Source organism: Cyprinodon variegatus, unplaced genomic scaffold, assembly GCF_000732505.1.
Source record: "Cyprinodon variegatus isolate N-32 unplaced genomic scaffold, C_variegatus-1.0 Scaffold1022, whole genome shotgun sequence".
Lineage (NCBI taxonomy): Eukaryota > Metazoa > Chordata > Actinopteri > Cyprinodontiformes > Cyprinodontidae > Cyprinodon > Cyprinodon variegatus.
In genome coordinates, this window is record NW_015151475.1 from 111215 (window position 1) to 127222 (window position 16008).

The following is a 16008-nucleotide window of genomic DNA, read 5'->3' on the forward strand; positions in this document are numbered from 1 at the left end:
TAAAAATGTAAGGAGTAGAAGTAAAAAGTCACCATAAAAAATAAGTAGTAAAGTAAAAATATCAGAAAAATCTACTTGAGTACAGTAACGAAGTATTTGTACTTCGTTACTTCCCATCTCTGCTTAGCTGGACTTAGATGGGGCTACAGAGCATAGAAGAGCAGTGCTATGAAGATATACCTGACCCCCTACTTGAGTTAACATGCAGTGGGGAACAATCAAATGATTCTTTTTAGATATGGTGTATGCAGGGCTTGACGTTAACACCTACCAACGTGCCAAATGCGTGTGATTTTTAGCTGTGTCAGGTAGCGCAACCACTTCTACTACCTACTTTGGCGGGTTGGATTATATTAAGTTTTTGAATTGTAGCTTTCTCAAATGTTATCTGACATTATAAGCAAACCTAAATATGACTCTGGGACACTAGATTTTCCATGAGCGCTGCTTGTGCAGAGTATTTGTTCCTTGGCCATTTAAGACAGATGTCACTTTAGAAAGGCAGTTCCTGTGAAGAACAAAGTTCTACACCGGGAATTGTAAAGCCGTTGTAAAGTTCTTATGGCATATTAAGACCCAAACTCTAAACAGAGGACAAAGAAACATGATGATAGAACAAAGAAAGGGAAGACAGTCTCCCACTTCAACCGTGGCTAAACCGAGGAAGCAGCAGTTTCAGTAAAGACTCCTGTCCATGTGTCATCCATTTCAATTGAATTGTATTAACTTTGACAACTTTTATTGAGTCTAGTACTTAATAAAATCCTGTGTAACCAGAAGAGGCAGAAACATTGGCAAGACTGTCTCTGTTCTCCCCTTTAAGGACTAATGAATGCTGCTTGAGTAAGGAATACTAATCTCAATTTTTTGTTAATATAAAACTTAGATTTCTGGCAGATAAGATTACCCACCAAAGTGGCTAGTACGGTAAGTTTGGCTGTGTTACCAGTGATGGTTGAAATTCACCCATAGCGGGCTGGCGTGTGTCGATGTCATGTCATGTTCAAAAAATTATATTCCTTAAATAAGGATTGTTGATTTCAGTTGCATTAATATGCTGTCATAGCTTATGAAATAAGGCACCTATTATTTTCAGCCGTTTCATGCATAAGCTGCTGAATCAGTTCATCTAACTCTGTGTCATGACGTTTCTCGAGACTTATGACTTCCTGTGGATTTTTTGCCTTTTTAATCTCCTCTGTTTGTTTTGACATCAAGTCATTTATTTTTTTGCGATTGTCTCTCCTTTTGACCAATGCAAGTATTTCCATTCTGTGTTTGTGTTCATTGATCTGTATCATTGCCTTTAGAAAGTTATATTGTTCATCTTTTTCCTTTAGCTCTTGTTGCTGAGCTGCAAATTCTTGAAAATATTTCTGTTTAAAGTCATTGAGCTCTTCAGCTTTTTGTCGGGCTTCGTTTTCATAGTTTTCAAGAATTTTTTCTAGCTCGTTCCTGTATACACTATCTATTTTCTCTAAATACATTTCCTCTTTTTTTTCAAGTCTATAACTCTCCTCTTCTTGTCTTTTAAAATCTCCAATTGCAATTTCATAAACATTTAGCAGTCTTTCTTCATTCTCTTGCATCTTCTTCTCCTTCTGTTCCCATTTCTTATGTAAATCTTTTTTCTCTTTCTCCCATTTTGCTAGAGTTTTTCTCTGGGCTTCTGATTGGTCTTGGTAAGGAATGTTTTCATAAACATTTTCTGTTTCGTCAAATCTTGGTAGTGAACAACTGTACAGATTGCAGTCAATATCTCCCTTTAAAGCCTCTCTCTCACGGTTCCATCTGGCTTCTTCCGCTTTTCTCTGCACTTGTTCTTTCAACCTTTCATCTTGAGCATGCTGAAGTTCTTTCCTTATCTTCCTGATATTGTTGTTGCTTTGCTTCATTGCTTGTTTAGCTCTTTCTTTTTCATCCTCCAGTCTTCTTTTAATTTCGTCTTTCTCCTTCTGGTGACTTTCTTCTAGTTCCTTCTTTTGTCTCTGTAGTTCTTCTTCTTTCTCCTTGAGGAGTCTGGTTTTTTGTTCCTGAATTGCTGTGTCAGCCTCTAGTAGCATCTCATTGGTAAAACATCCATTTCTAGCAACGATTTTGTCAATCTTTTTAATCAGTTCCTCTACCTGTCTGTGGTTTTTGGGGTCATTGTTGTCAAATACATGGCATCGTCCCCCGCAGTCTGCAATAAGTTTTTTAAAGTAGTCATCACAGTCATTTTCTATATAATCTTCTATGGACTGGTTATCTTTAAGGGAATCTCCTCTGGTAAAAAGTATGATGGTGAACTTTACAGAATTTTCCCCAAAACCTTTTTTAATAAGGTCTAATGTCTCCCTCTCCTCTCTTGTGAGCCTTGCTCCAATTTGCAACACCACTAAAAAAACATGTGGGCCTGGTGCCAGAAGGGTAATACATTCCAATAATTCTTTATTTACTTCTTCGTTGCTTAAGCTGCTGTCAAATAAACCAGGAGTGTCCACCACAAGAACAGGACGACCATCCACTTCACCCTTTGATTTCTTGCAGCGCTTTGTGACTGACTTCTGGCTTACTTTGGCTTCAAACTCTGGTTTACCCAAAATTGTGTTTCCTGAAGAGCTCTTCCCACATCCAGTTCTCCCAATAAGAACAATCCGGAGGCACTCATATGTCCAATGGCTTTTATCTGTAACCGAGAAAAATCAGAGGCCAGATCAGAACTTATTTAAGTACGTTTCAGTAGAACTATATATATATATATATATATATATATATATATATATATATATATATATATATATATATATATATATGGTTGATTTAAGAAGTCTCCTTCATAATGCATTCGTAGTTCTGTGTCAAGCTATCCTTCTCAGTGTCGTATTTGGTGTAATTTTTTCAGATGACAAAACACATCCCTTCATATTTGGCAAAGTTGTTTGAAGATACCTACCACTGGCCTGACTCTGTGGTGATGAAATGGAAGGTCGGTGGTGCTGTCCAGTAACATTTTTTTCTTGTTGAAGTAGTTTCTCTAAGTAAGCATCTAAGAAAATTCCTGATGTGTAGCACCTTTGGTCCTTTCTTACTACAAAATTTATTACATTAGAGAACTGCTCTCTGTTGCTGCTTTTGAGAACACAGTATCTTTTCTCGAATCTCTTAATAAGCTCCTTGATATTTTTATCTTTTTTGAGACACTTAACTACAGCTGGATGTTCAGGATCTGACTCCGTGGTGAACAGGATCATGGTGAAGTCATTGACTCTAGAGCTGAATGTGTCCTGGATGGTCTGTAACTCTCCCTTGTCTTCATCAGTGAGGTGACCCACAGGTAGGACCAGGATGAAGGCGTGGACACCCTCAGGTTCACAGAGAGAGATACACCTGAATGATTCCTTTGTCACTTCCTGCTGAGGTTTTCCATACAAGGCAGGCAGCTCCACCACAGAAACCCAATGTCCACACACCTCTCCCTGGTTTCTAACACACTCTGATGAGTTGGAAGCTGAATGAAGATCTGTCTGAGCTAGAATGGCCTTGGCTGCTGAGGTCTTCCCTGCTCCTCTCCTACCACACAAAACCAGGTTTAAGGATGGCAGAGACTGGTGACATTTTGATGCTCCGCTATCATCTTTAATGCTAAGAAAGGCACTACTATTTCTTTTCACAACATCTGCAATCTTCTCCATTAATCTCTGGTGATTATTTTCAGACAAGCTGTACTTTCTACCTTCACATTCACTGATTAGTGTATTAAGAGTAAAATTGGTTTCATTTTCTTCTTCTGTTATGATGATCATTGAGTGTTTAATGGGATCTTCACCAAACAAGCTCAGGGTGGCCATTAGAGTCTTTTTGTCCTTCTCCGTAAAGTTTGAAGGATTCACTAAGAGAAGCAGAACATTTGGTCCAGGAGGACAAAGATTGACACAGGTCTTCAGCTCCTCTTTATGAACTTTTCCCATCGGATTTTCTGGAGGTGTCACAACAGTTAAAATCTGTCCTTTCCATAATCCCTGCTCTGCTGATTTCGCTTGAAGAAACATGGATGGAATGTCTGAACTAGTTTTCTTCTGGAAGATAATGCTGCAGAGATGTTTCTTGCTTGAAGGAGTTGCTCCAAATAGCATAATTCTGATACCTCGGCCTGTGAAGCAACAAAGACAGAAACATAATGAACAAAAATGTATCTGAAGTTTTTAACACAATAAAACAGTATATTAAAAAAAAAAAATAAACTAATGTAATTGATCTGGTCACTTCAATTTTGTCATAATTTAATGTTGTCAATTGAGACAACTCCTGGGGGGAATGGTGGTGGGGACTGGTGGCTAAAGCATTGCGCTTGGTTGTCAGAAGTTCTGAGTAAACGTTCCACATTCTCCCACAGACTGCTTCTCTGGTTCCCTGAGCAAGACCTCTAACCCCAAACTGCTCCCCGAGTGCCACACAATGGCAGCCCATTGCTTCCCAAGGGGATGGGTTAAATACAGAATTTATTTTGTTGCTCTGTACTTGTGACAGTGTAATAACAATAAAAGTAAAAAAAAAAATAAAAAAAAGACTGAGAAAGGATCATTAATGCTCTCTACTTCCTAATATAACATCTGCTTGCATCTGATCTTCATACATTGCAGCGGATTACTTAGAATGAACATTACAAACACTCCTGGTTATTACCAGGTATTCATCCCGATAAGCTCCTTTTAAACCAAATTATGCAGATTACAAAGTAAGAGTTGTTGTTGCAGGGGAATAGAGGATTAATTTAAAAGTCTGGTAATACTTTGATCCAGTCAGGATTAGTAATACTGTCATGACAGAAAGTGATTAAAAACACTCTAGATACCTTTAAAACTAAAACTGAACTCTATAGTATAAGAACTCACTTTAAGAACTCATCATAAACAATATCTGAAACAAAACTACAAAAATCTATATTATGCAGTTAAAATAATCTTAATCACAACGGAGGCACAAATTGGATGAGGCTGTGCATGAATAAGGTTTCATGAAGAAACTATATTAGTGCAAAGGAATCCAGTTTGTGTGGTCTGTTTGGTTTCTGTCTCTCCCTCCACCACCAGGTGGCACCCTGTCATTGTTGGTCCTCCCTGTACATTCTTTGGATCATTATCTGGAGGAGTAGTTAAGCAGTGGAGTGTCACTACCTTGATGCCAGAGTGTTTGCCAGTTTTGGGTATTGTAGCCATGCTTAGATTAGCAGAGTCTAACCTGAGTCTTTGTTTCAATGAGTCAAACTGAGTCTTTGTCTCTCTGAGTCTAACCTTGTTTTCTGTCTTTGCCTTTGGCAGGACGTCTTCCTGCATACTGTTTGGCCTTCTTTCCCTGGAAGGACCAAGTTCACACTGAGCAGGGGAGAAACCTCCACATGTGCTGTTGGATTGTTTACTGAGTTCACACTGAGCAGGGGAGAAACCTCCGCATGTGCCATTAAAGTCCCTCACGGAAATCCAAGTGACAGTCTGCTCCAGTGCTCCTCCGGGTCCAAAGAATGTCCACCTGTCCACTCTTCTGCATGTTGCCTCTTCTCTGATCAAACCACACAGACTGGATGCTTGTGAGAGAAGAACCCCCCCCCCCAAACATGAGTCCCTCACTAGCATTTTCACTACTGCATTCAAGATTCCCACGGTACCTGGACTAACCACTGTGAACTTCCCTCCTCCCTTCCAGTTCCGGTTCACCAGCCCTCTGAGTACAGTGAGTTCCAGATCCAACCCCCTCTACCCTTACCTAAATAAACCTGCTTAACATTTTGCCTTGGTCTCTGAGTGGTTCTCTGCATTTTTGGGTCAGACTTCTAAACACATCATGACAAAATGTTTCAAAGAAAAAATATATAACTTGTACATTTACATCCCAATTTTTTATTTAAGTGGGACAGTGGAAAATTTGGAAATGTGTAACTCGTTTACAATTGAGAAAAAGAATAGAAATGGAGCCTTGGCGGAAGTTCAACTGAAGAAACTATTTGCTCTTCTACATCCACCTGCAACAAAGTGAATTAGCTTTGAACCACACCTCCACCAAAGCCAATCAGCATCCAAGTTTATCTTTAAAGGCCTCTGATCCGCACTGGTCTGCCACTAGTGTGCAGGTGGCGGATGCGCTGTTACTTCATTCAGATGACCCCATTTTAACCCACCTCCAGCTCCTTCTCCACCATTGCAGCTAAAGCTTCATCAGGGTTTAATTGCTCCCTGACTCTTTCTGCATTCCACGTCTCATTTCAACCGGTCCGGCAGAAGACCTCCATGTTGAGCCTGGTTCTGCCAGAGGTTTTGTTCCCAACGCTTTATGCTTGCTCATCATGGACAGGTTCTCTCAATCTGTGTTATCAAGCTGGGCTTCCATCTTCCAGGTCCATGAGTGAAGCTCTAGTATCAGCTCACGCAGTCCACTGGATCTCCCCATAAAGCTCAGCATACAGTCTTGCTTACCAGCAGTCTACAGACTGACCAACTTCATTCATCCACTCTACTACCATTTTCACACCTGGGGAGGAAACAGCCCAATTATTTGCTACTGTTCATGCATATCAAAATTAAGCTCTGTTTCCTGCCGAGGTTTGAGTGCCAAAGAAGAGTTATTGTATCAATAAATTTCTTTTAAATTGTCTTTTCTCTTCGTGTTAGTTTTTCAGATTGAACTGCTTATCTGGTAACCTGCAGGAATTAGATTCAGCACCTGTATTTGACGCCCTGTTGGTGTTTTGGAGAGAGATGTAGGGGCTCACTCCCTCACTCCTCGCTGAAGAAGACACTTAAACTCAAAGAAAATCTGTGCATTCACATGTTTTTTTGTTAGTTTTTTTACCAAAGACTCATTGGACTTACACTAGTAATTATTTTGGAAGAAAGTCACTAGAAGGATTTGAAAAGCATTAGATATTAAGTGCTGTAAATGTTATTCAGGTGATAAAAGCTGACATAGTAACTGGCGTGATTATTCATTTCATTCACCTGCCTGGCTCTGTCCAGTTCTCATTACCATTCATTTCATTGGATCCATCTGCTTCAGACTCTATTGAAGCAGCCTTCAACCAGCCTTTGCTTAGAGTTCTCTAGCATACCTTAGTGTTTTTGGTTTTCTGATTCTGGACCATTCTTTCTCTAAGTCATATGTTTATATTACTATTTTTTATGTATTTATTACTGTTTTCAAGGCTGGACTTTAAAAATGAAATTGTCTAGAGCTGTTTTTAAATGGAATTTCTTTCTGTTTACAATCATGTATACAAAATGACAAAATAAATATGTCTAAGTCTTTACGCCTAGCCTTAAAAGTAGACAGGGTGTCTGCCTCACGGACTAAAACTGTTAGTTGGTTCTACAGGAGATGAGCCTGATAACTAAAATATCTGCCTCCCATCTATTTTTAGAATCAGCATAACAGTGAAAATTTATCCAATGCTGTCTAATAACTCTACTGATTGGGAGCATATATATAGTAAAGACAATTGGTTCTAGCACTGATCCCTGTGGTACTCCACAGGTAACTTTTGAGCATGAGGAAGATTTTTTCATTGACGTGAACAAACTGAAATCAATGAGATAAATAAGATTTAAATCAGTCTAGTGCTGTTCCTTGAATCCCAAAGAATATTAAAGTCTTTCTGAAAGAATATAAAGGTCAACTGTTTGAAACAGTTGATTATACTATGTCAACTGTATCAAATGCAGCACTGGGATTCAACAGGACAAGTACAGATGCAAGTCCATTATCTGAGGCCATGAGAATATCATTAGCAACTTTTACCAGAGCTGTTTCAGTGCTATAAAGCCAGACTGAAAGTCTTCAAAAAGTGAATTATGGTGTAAGTGATTGCACACTTGTTTGTCAACTATTTTCAAAATAATTTTAGATAAGAAAGGAAGATTAGATATAGGATTATAATTGATCAAGTCATCTGGATCAAGAGACAGTTTCTTAAGTAAAGGTTAAATTACAGCAACCTTAAAAGCCTTTGGTGCATATCCCTGTAACAGAGATAGATTAACTACATCTAAAATGGAGGACGCGAAGGAAGATTAAATATAAGTCCATAAATGTCCAAGTCATCTGGATCAAGAGACGGTTTCTTAAGTAAATAACAGCTACCTTACATGTACCTTACATGCAGCACATGTCCTTATAACAGGGATTAATCACATATAAAATGAAGGAGGAAATCAGAGGGAATACTTCTCTACCAACAAATAACTTGGTTGGAACTGGATCTAACATACAAGTTGAAGGCTTAGATGAAGACAATAGTTTTGCTAACTCTGAAAGTTCAACTGGATGAATGCAGTCTAAACCCGGTTCAGATTCTCTGACTACCTCAGATGCTGCCCAACCCTCCAGAGATAAACCAACCATAGTTAGAGGAGTGCTAATACTCTTATCTTTAATAAGATCAACCTTATTTAAAAATAATTCCATAAAATCAGTAATGCTTAGAGCAGGTGGGATGGATGGTTAAACAGACCTATGGCTCTATGTGTGTTTGGCAACTGTATTAAAAACATATCTAGGATCATTCTTATTCTCCCCTATTAATGAGAAATATGCTGCTCTTGCTTTACAAAATGTCATCTTATACAGCAGTCCGCTGTATAAGAGGACAAAACATGAAATCAGAGAGGAACTCTGAAAACTCATCTAAAAATTCAGAGTAAGGACCTGGTGGATGATACAAAGTAAAAAAAATAAGAGGTTTTCTTGCTTTGCAATTTGGATGAGGGGAACTAAGGATTAAATGTTCAAAAGTGTTGTAATTATTAACTGAGTAGTCAGTAAATCAGAGTGAAAGACTGTCCTCCTCCTCACCCAGAATTTCTGGATATGAGACAATTTAAATAACTACAAGGAGTTGCCTCATTTATGCCCACATAATCCTCTTTCTGCAGCCAAGTTTCTATAAGCCAACATAAATCAATGTCATTATCACAAATCAAATCATTAACTAGCAAACCTTTTGAGGAAAGAGATTGTATGTTAAATAAACCACATTTAATCATTTTAACTTTTCCCCCCAATTGGAGTTATTTAAATTTTAATTAGATTATCATGATTTACTCCTTTGGGAATCTTTTCTAATATATTAGATTTTGTTTGTGGGCTAGACACTGTCTGGATGGAGTAAAGAGTGGGTAACAGTAGAGAAGCTGCAGAGATGTGTGTTAAACTACAACTCTGCTTCCTGGTCTGCACCCTGGGTGGTCAGGGTTTTGGAGGGCTAATAAATGAGGCCAGATTCCTAGAAAGAAGAGCTGCACCATCCAAGGTGGGATGGATGCCGTCTCTCCGAATCAGACCAGGATTTCCCCAAAACGGTTGGCAATTATCAATGTAGCCCACGTTGCTTTCAGGACACCACCTAGAGAACTAGCGGTTGAATGACGACATGCGGCTAAACATGTCATCACTGGTCAGATCAGGGAGGGGACCAGAGAAAATTACGGAGTCCGACATTGTTTTGGCAAACTTACACACCGAAGCAACACTAATTTTAGTGACCTCCGATCGGCGTAACCGCGTGTCATTACCGCCAGCGTTAATAATAATCTTACTGTATTTAATCTTATCCTTAGCCAGCAGTTTTGAGGTAGGATTTGATGTCGCCCGTTCTGGCCCCCGGCAAATATTTGACTATGGTCCCTTATTTACTTTCTGATCTAGAGTCCCACAATCAGATCTGTTTTGACACCGGCATGGGCCTCATCATCTGGAAACTCTTACCTTACTTAATTTGCTTGGGTCTGCTCATCAAACAGTTCAGCTGTCTTCAAGGCATTCTCTGGGTACAGACTGTACACTAAACCAGGTTAGTGACTCACGCATTCATATGATCCTCTGTCAGGTTATCGTGGTCACTAACCTGTGTTTCCTCTCTTCAGAGTTTCTTTCCTCAGATGCCCTAGCCTCTACTACTGCAGATTTGCTGCCTGTTCATTGAAATAAACAGTTTTTGAATAATACCATTGTCCGTCTCACCTCGAATACTGGGTCCTCTGTTCTGAACCTTGATAAAAGACTATGTCCTGGGTTTTTAAAAGTAATGAAAAATTTTCTTCATAGCTAATCAACAGCTTTAATAAACATGATCATTAAATCAAATACCACAGACTCTGAAATCTCCTCGGTTCCACTGGAACAGGGTCTGTTAAATAGCTTTTCCCCAGCCACTTGTTTTCACAGGGCACAGAAGAGCCACTGCTCAGACAGCAGAACTCATGGGTGTTAAACACAGGGCTACCAGTTTAGAAAACATATTTTCTTTCCAGGCTGTCGAGCTTTAAAGTCAATGATTTTTTTTTGTGTTATCAAACCAACTTCTTTTTAATGTTCTAGGCTTATTATCATTATTAGCAATAATGATCTTAAAGCCGTAGTAGGATTTTAAGAAAACCATTGACTTACCCTGCAAATCTGTTCCTTGCTTTTTGCTCCCTGCTGTTCTACAGCCCTTGCTCTTTAAAATATGACCAATTTTGCTAAGCAACTGTTCACGATCAGTTTCGTTCAGGATGAGAGAGTTTTCTTGGCATCTTCTGGTCAGTTCCTGTAAGGCTTGATTTAAACTTGGATTCTTCTGATTAGATGTTGATATCAGAACCAGTACACAATCAAATGACTGATCACCAAAGAGTTCAAGAACTTTGTAGAATCTCTTCTTCCGTTCCTCTGTGAAGTTTTCTGGCTGCACAATCAGCAGGAACAGATGAGGAGCAAAAATACAACATCTCAAGCAATATTCTACTAGTCCTTTCAGCTTTTCTTCGTGTGTCCTCGGATTAAGTAGATCTGGTGTGTTAATGACAACCAGCTTCTTGTCCTGAGTTGTTTTTTCAACTCTTGTTGAGGAGTTTGGCTCTTCCCTGGACTTGAATTTAGGCTTTCCCAGGATTAAGTTTCCAACGAGACATTTTTCTGACCAGTTATCTCCCAAGAGAACAAGTCTCACTTCAGACACTGCAAGATTAAATATAAGAAGCTTTGTTGAGGAGGTTAAGCAATGGTAAATGTAGTTACCAAACTTTAACTATTGGTTATGGTGAGTTTAGAATAAATAAATCTTTGAATAACTCTTAATGCATTGTGGATATTTTGGGACTCCCACATTGCTTAAATCAAAAACAAATTTCTTTATATCTTTATAATATCTGATAATCAGTTAAATATAAATTGGATAAATTAAACAAATAAACATATTCAAAGGATCTCTAAAATATGTGTCAGTATACATCTCTTCCAACTAAATATGATCCTGTGTGGATTACAGTAAAGCATTAATACATTCCAGTGTGCACATAGTTCTCAATTTCGAACATCAATCAAGTCATGAGTAGCATCCTTATTTCGCAATGAAAAAGTTAAATATTTTGTAATTTGAAAATTCTAACGAAACCCTTCATTAATTTTTAGCTAACCTTTGTGTTCTGGCGAAGAACGATCTTTACACCTATGGAATAAATTTAATGACTACTTAAAAACAATCATGCATCAAAAAACATTCACTGAAACTTACTGTTAGGTGGCAGGAACTCATAGCTGTTTCTCCGTCTTATCACAGCTGTGAGAAAAAAGCAAATGAATGTGTTTGTTAGTATTTAAACTTTTGATTATATCCTACTTAATATGATTCATATAGATGTTGTAAGATTAGATCAAACTGGCACTAACGTTTCTGAGCTTAGCATTATTGACTTTGTTATTTAACTCATACACACTGAGGAGTATTTACAGATTTCTTTTAAAATGATCCTTTATTAAATTAAGGTAAAAAAAAAACATCTATCCATCCATACATCCATTTTTTGATGAGTGGGACTTGGTGGTGGATGTGAGAGTGGAGCAGAGTTTTGGACTGTTGTTTCTTCTTTTTTTCCCCTGGTCTGTTTGGTTTCACACTGCTTCTCCTACTGTCCTAAAGGCAAAGATTTATGATGATGTTGTTACAGTAAGGTCTAGCTGAGTGATCGGTAGGTTTCAGAGGTTTTCCAGGAGACATGACATCCTTTGCGATGCCTCCTCCTTCAATAAGGCAGGTACTGTGCATAGTCCAGCCTGATTGCTCTGTTACTGTGGAGGAGGTGTTGTTGTCTGTTGGTGAGCAGGTAGGGCATGATAAACTGTCTCATGCATGATGCATGAGTAAAACATGAAGATGGATTTAACATGGTGTATGCCAGCTCGGGGCACACAAAATGTTTTGAGAGTGGAAATTTTTACACAAAAGATCTGCATGTCTATATGAGTAACACTTGTGGACCTTGGGGCATGGGCCTTGCGCCACAGACCTTGCATCGCGGGTCAGGTGCCTGTATGACGGTCCGTGCAGCAAAGGCAACCGAACCAAGTCAGCTGAAGGAGCGGCAGACGTCTGAGGCTACAGAGGACTTGAAGAAGTCACAGAGAGTAGAAACCACTGTGTACAGATCTACCACCAGTGAAACAAAAGAGAGTAAAGTCTGTAGTCAGATTTCATATGAAGGAGATGAAATGGAATATGTGTCTGACTCAGACTCATATTCCATTTCATGTGAAGGAGATGAAATGGAATATGTGTCTGACTCAGACTCATATTCCATTTCATGTGAAGGAGATGAAATGGAATATGTGTCTGACTCAGACTCATATTCCATTTCATGTGAAGGAGATGAAATGGAATATAAGTCAGACACAGCATCAATTATTGAGGTTATAAACCGAAAGATTGATCTCTATTCTTTGGAGGAAACAAATACGTTTCTGGATAAAATTTTAATTATTTTATTTCTCTTACTGTGTTACCATGGCGGTGCACCAAAGCAGCGGCCAAGAACAGCTCCTCTTGACAGTTTCTCAAAATGTGCCGCTTAAACGATAAAAACTAGACATCAAACCTGCATCTATGATGGCCAACGCCTGCTGGAGCTATGGTCAAAAAGCTGCTGAGGTTTATGGACGGATGTTAACAAACAGCGGAACATAACTGCCAAAGAAAGAGATGCACGAGATGGAAAAAGTGAGGATGCACAGGGGGGTTAACTGTGAAGCTAAAGAGAAATTCCCAAAGACCTCCGCTTCCATCAATACTGCTCTCCAACACCCCCTCGTGGACAATCTTCGACTGGAACTCTCTTCAAAGAAGGAGATTAGTAACTCCTGCACTATTATTCTGACGGAGTCATGATATTCTAACCTGAAGGGGCTAAGGCTATACCACACTGTTAAGAACGAAGAACTAAGCGGTAAGACTCTGGGTGGTGGGCTCTGTGTTTACATCAACAAAAGCTGGTGCAAAAATACTAGATTGATCGACAGCTTCTGCTCTCTATTGACTGCAGACCATTCTATCTGCCCAGAGAGCTCAGTGTGGTTAGCATTACTGCTGTTTATGTGCCTCCCAGCACTAACACTAAAGAGGCCATGAAGACTCGATACCAGGCTATCTCTGATCTCCAATCTGCATACACAGAGGGTGTTGTCATCATTGCTGGGGATTTTAACCAGGCTAACTTGAAGTCTGTTCTCCCTCATTTTTACCAACATGTGGACTTTGCAACTCGAGGTGAAAACACTTTAGACCTGGTTTACTATAACATCAAAAATGCAATCAGAGAACCCCCGCCTCCACCTCGGGTCATCAGATTATCCCTTAGTTATGCTAATCCCTGCATATAAGACCAAGCTGAATAGGGCTAAACTGACAGTTAAGGAAGTCAGGGTGAGGTCTGAGGGCGCCATGGAGAAACTTCAAGACTGTTTTGAGTGCTCTGACTGGAACTCAACTTATTAAATATTGATGAGTATGACATGACTGCTTCAGCCAACATCAATAAATGCATTGAGGACGACAGCACACAAAAAACATCACCACCCGGGCATACCAACCACCCTGGACAAATGGAGAGGTTCAGAAATGGCTAAAATCACGAAACTCAGCTTTAAAGTCTGGTGATAGAGAGGAACTGAGAAGAGTTCCAACTTAAACCCTGCCATCAGATCAGCGAAGCAGAGCCACTGCCAGAAAATCCAGGATATTTTCCACAAGGAGACACTAAACCTGGACGTAGCTGAAGTGAGAAAAAGTCAACCCAAGGAAGGCCCCAGGGCCTGCTAACATACCTGGGTGGGTGTATAAGGAGTGTGCAGATCAGCTGGCTGGTGTCCTCACAGACATTTTTAACACCTCGCTGGACCAATCTGTGGTGCCAGCATGCTTCAAGTCTTCCACCATTATTCCAGTACCAAATAAGCCTCAGGTGACCTTACTAAATGATTACCGACCTGTCACACCTACTCTAATCATGATGAAGTGCTTCGAAAGGCTGGGTAAGAACACATCATCTCCAGTATGCTGCCAACATTTGACCCGTTCCAGTTTGCCTACCGACGTAACCACTCCACTGAGGACACCACCTCTGCTGCTCTCCACCTGGAGGAGAAGAACAACCACATGCAGATGCTGTTCCTGGACTTCGGTTTGGCTTTCAACACCAACATCCCACAGCATCTGATGGGCAAACTGAAACAGCTGGGCTTCAATACAATCCTTCGCAGTTGCCCGCTAGACTAGCTCACCAACAGACCTCAGTCAGTGAAGGTCGGACAGAACACCTCTGATGTCATCATCCTATGCACAGGCTCCCCTCAGGGCTGCTTCCTGAGCCCCCTGCTTTTCACCCTGATGACACATGACTGCATCCCCAGGTTCACCACCAATCACATCGTGAAGTTTGCAGACGACACCATGGTGGTGGGCCTCATCTGTGATGACAACGACTGGGACTACAGAGAGAAGGTAGAGCAGCTGGTGGACTGGTGCAAAGATAACAGCCTGATCCTGAATGTGGAGAAGACCAAAGAGATCATGGTGGACTTCAGGAAGAACCGACCTAACCACGCTCCACTGCTCATCAACAGCTCAGCTGTAGAGGTGGTCGGCAGCACCAAATTCCTGGCGGTGCACATCACAGACACCCTCACCTGGACTGTAAACACCACCTCACTGGTCAAAAGGGCACAGAAGCGCATGTACTTCTTGAGGAGGATGAGGAGAGCCCACCTGCCCCCAACCATCCCACCACCTTCTACAGAAGCACCATAGAGAGCGTTCTGACCAGCTGTCTCACTGTGTGGTGTAGAGGCTGCAGCGCCTCAGACTGGAAGAAGGTGAGGAGACTAGTAAGAACAGCAGAGGAGCAGAGAGGATAATCTTTTTCATTATGAATATTTCATCCCAGCACTGTGTGTCCTGAGCACCCACCATGGACTTTCCTCCCTGCTGCCCTTTTGGGACTTTCATAATCCTTTAAATAGGACACACTTAATTTCTACTGAATTTTGCATCATGTCAATTGTTGCATAGCATTGAACGTTTTCATATTAATGCCCTTTTGCAGCATTATCTAAACTGGAATTTCTTTTCTCCTACATTGTTTAAATCCTGATCTTTGCTGCACTTTAAATTGGTAATGCTTATCTTCTCTAACTGCAATATCATTACAACTGTTGTAAGCTGTATACAATGAAATTCTGTTTTGTATACACACTTTGCATCTTCCCTTGTGGAAATCTGTTTAACTTTCTTTTTAAGCTTTAAATTCCATGTTGAGTGATAATATTCTGTGTTTTATTGTTCATTGTTTTTTTTTTCCATTTTGTGTAATATTAACAGTGTTTTCTGCTGTACAGCAGTCAGTTTTGGACATTATAAACAGTAGTCTTTTCGCTGGAGTTGTACCTTTGAGTTTTGAACTGAATAATGTACTAAGCTACCTCAAGGGTACTACAAACAAGGAGCTGTATTTCAGGGGAAACATGTGTAAGGTGTTAGGTCTGGTTACCTATAATGATACTGACATGGCAGGTGACACAACCAACAGTTACAGCATAACAGGTTATAATGCAAGCCTACGTAAGAACCAATCTTTAGTTCCTGCAAAACTACGCAATAGGTTACAATATCGTGTTATACTTGTGAGGCTTCTACAGTGCAAGCAAACATATGTTTTTAGGTTTTTATGGAAG

The 16008-nt window shown here is 40.0% G+C and overlaps 1 protein-coding gene across 1 annotated transcript in view; it reads right to left on the reverse strand.

The window, feature by feature from the left end:
- Positions 1–6175, reverse strand: part of LOC107100871 (GTPase IMAP family member 8-like) — a 16524-nt gene extending 10349 nt beyond the window's left edge. The window contains exons 1-4 of the mRNA XM_015399533.1: positions 6155–6175; positions 5318–5334; positions 2948–3552; positions 1744–2668 (exon numbers count right to left, since the gene is read on the reverse strand). Coding sequence (XP_015255019.1) covers positions 1744–2668; positions 2948–3552; positions 5318–5334; positions 6155–6175 — 1568 coding nt within the window. The remainder of the gene's footprint in view (positions 1–1743; positions 2669–2947; positions 3553–5317; positions 5335–6154) is intronic.
- Positions 6176–16008: the final 9833 nt, after the last annotated feature.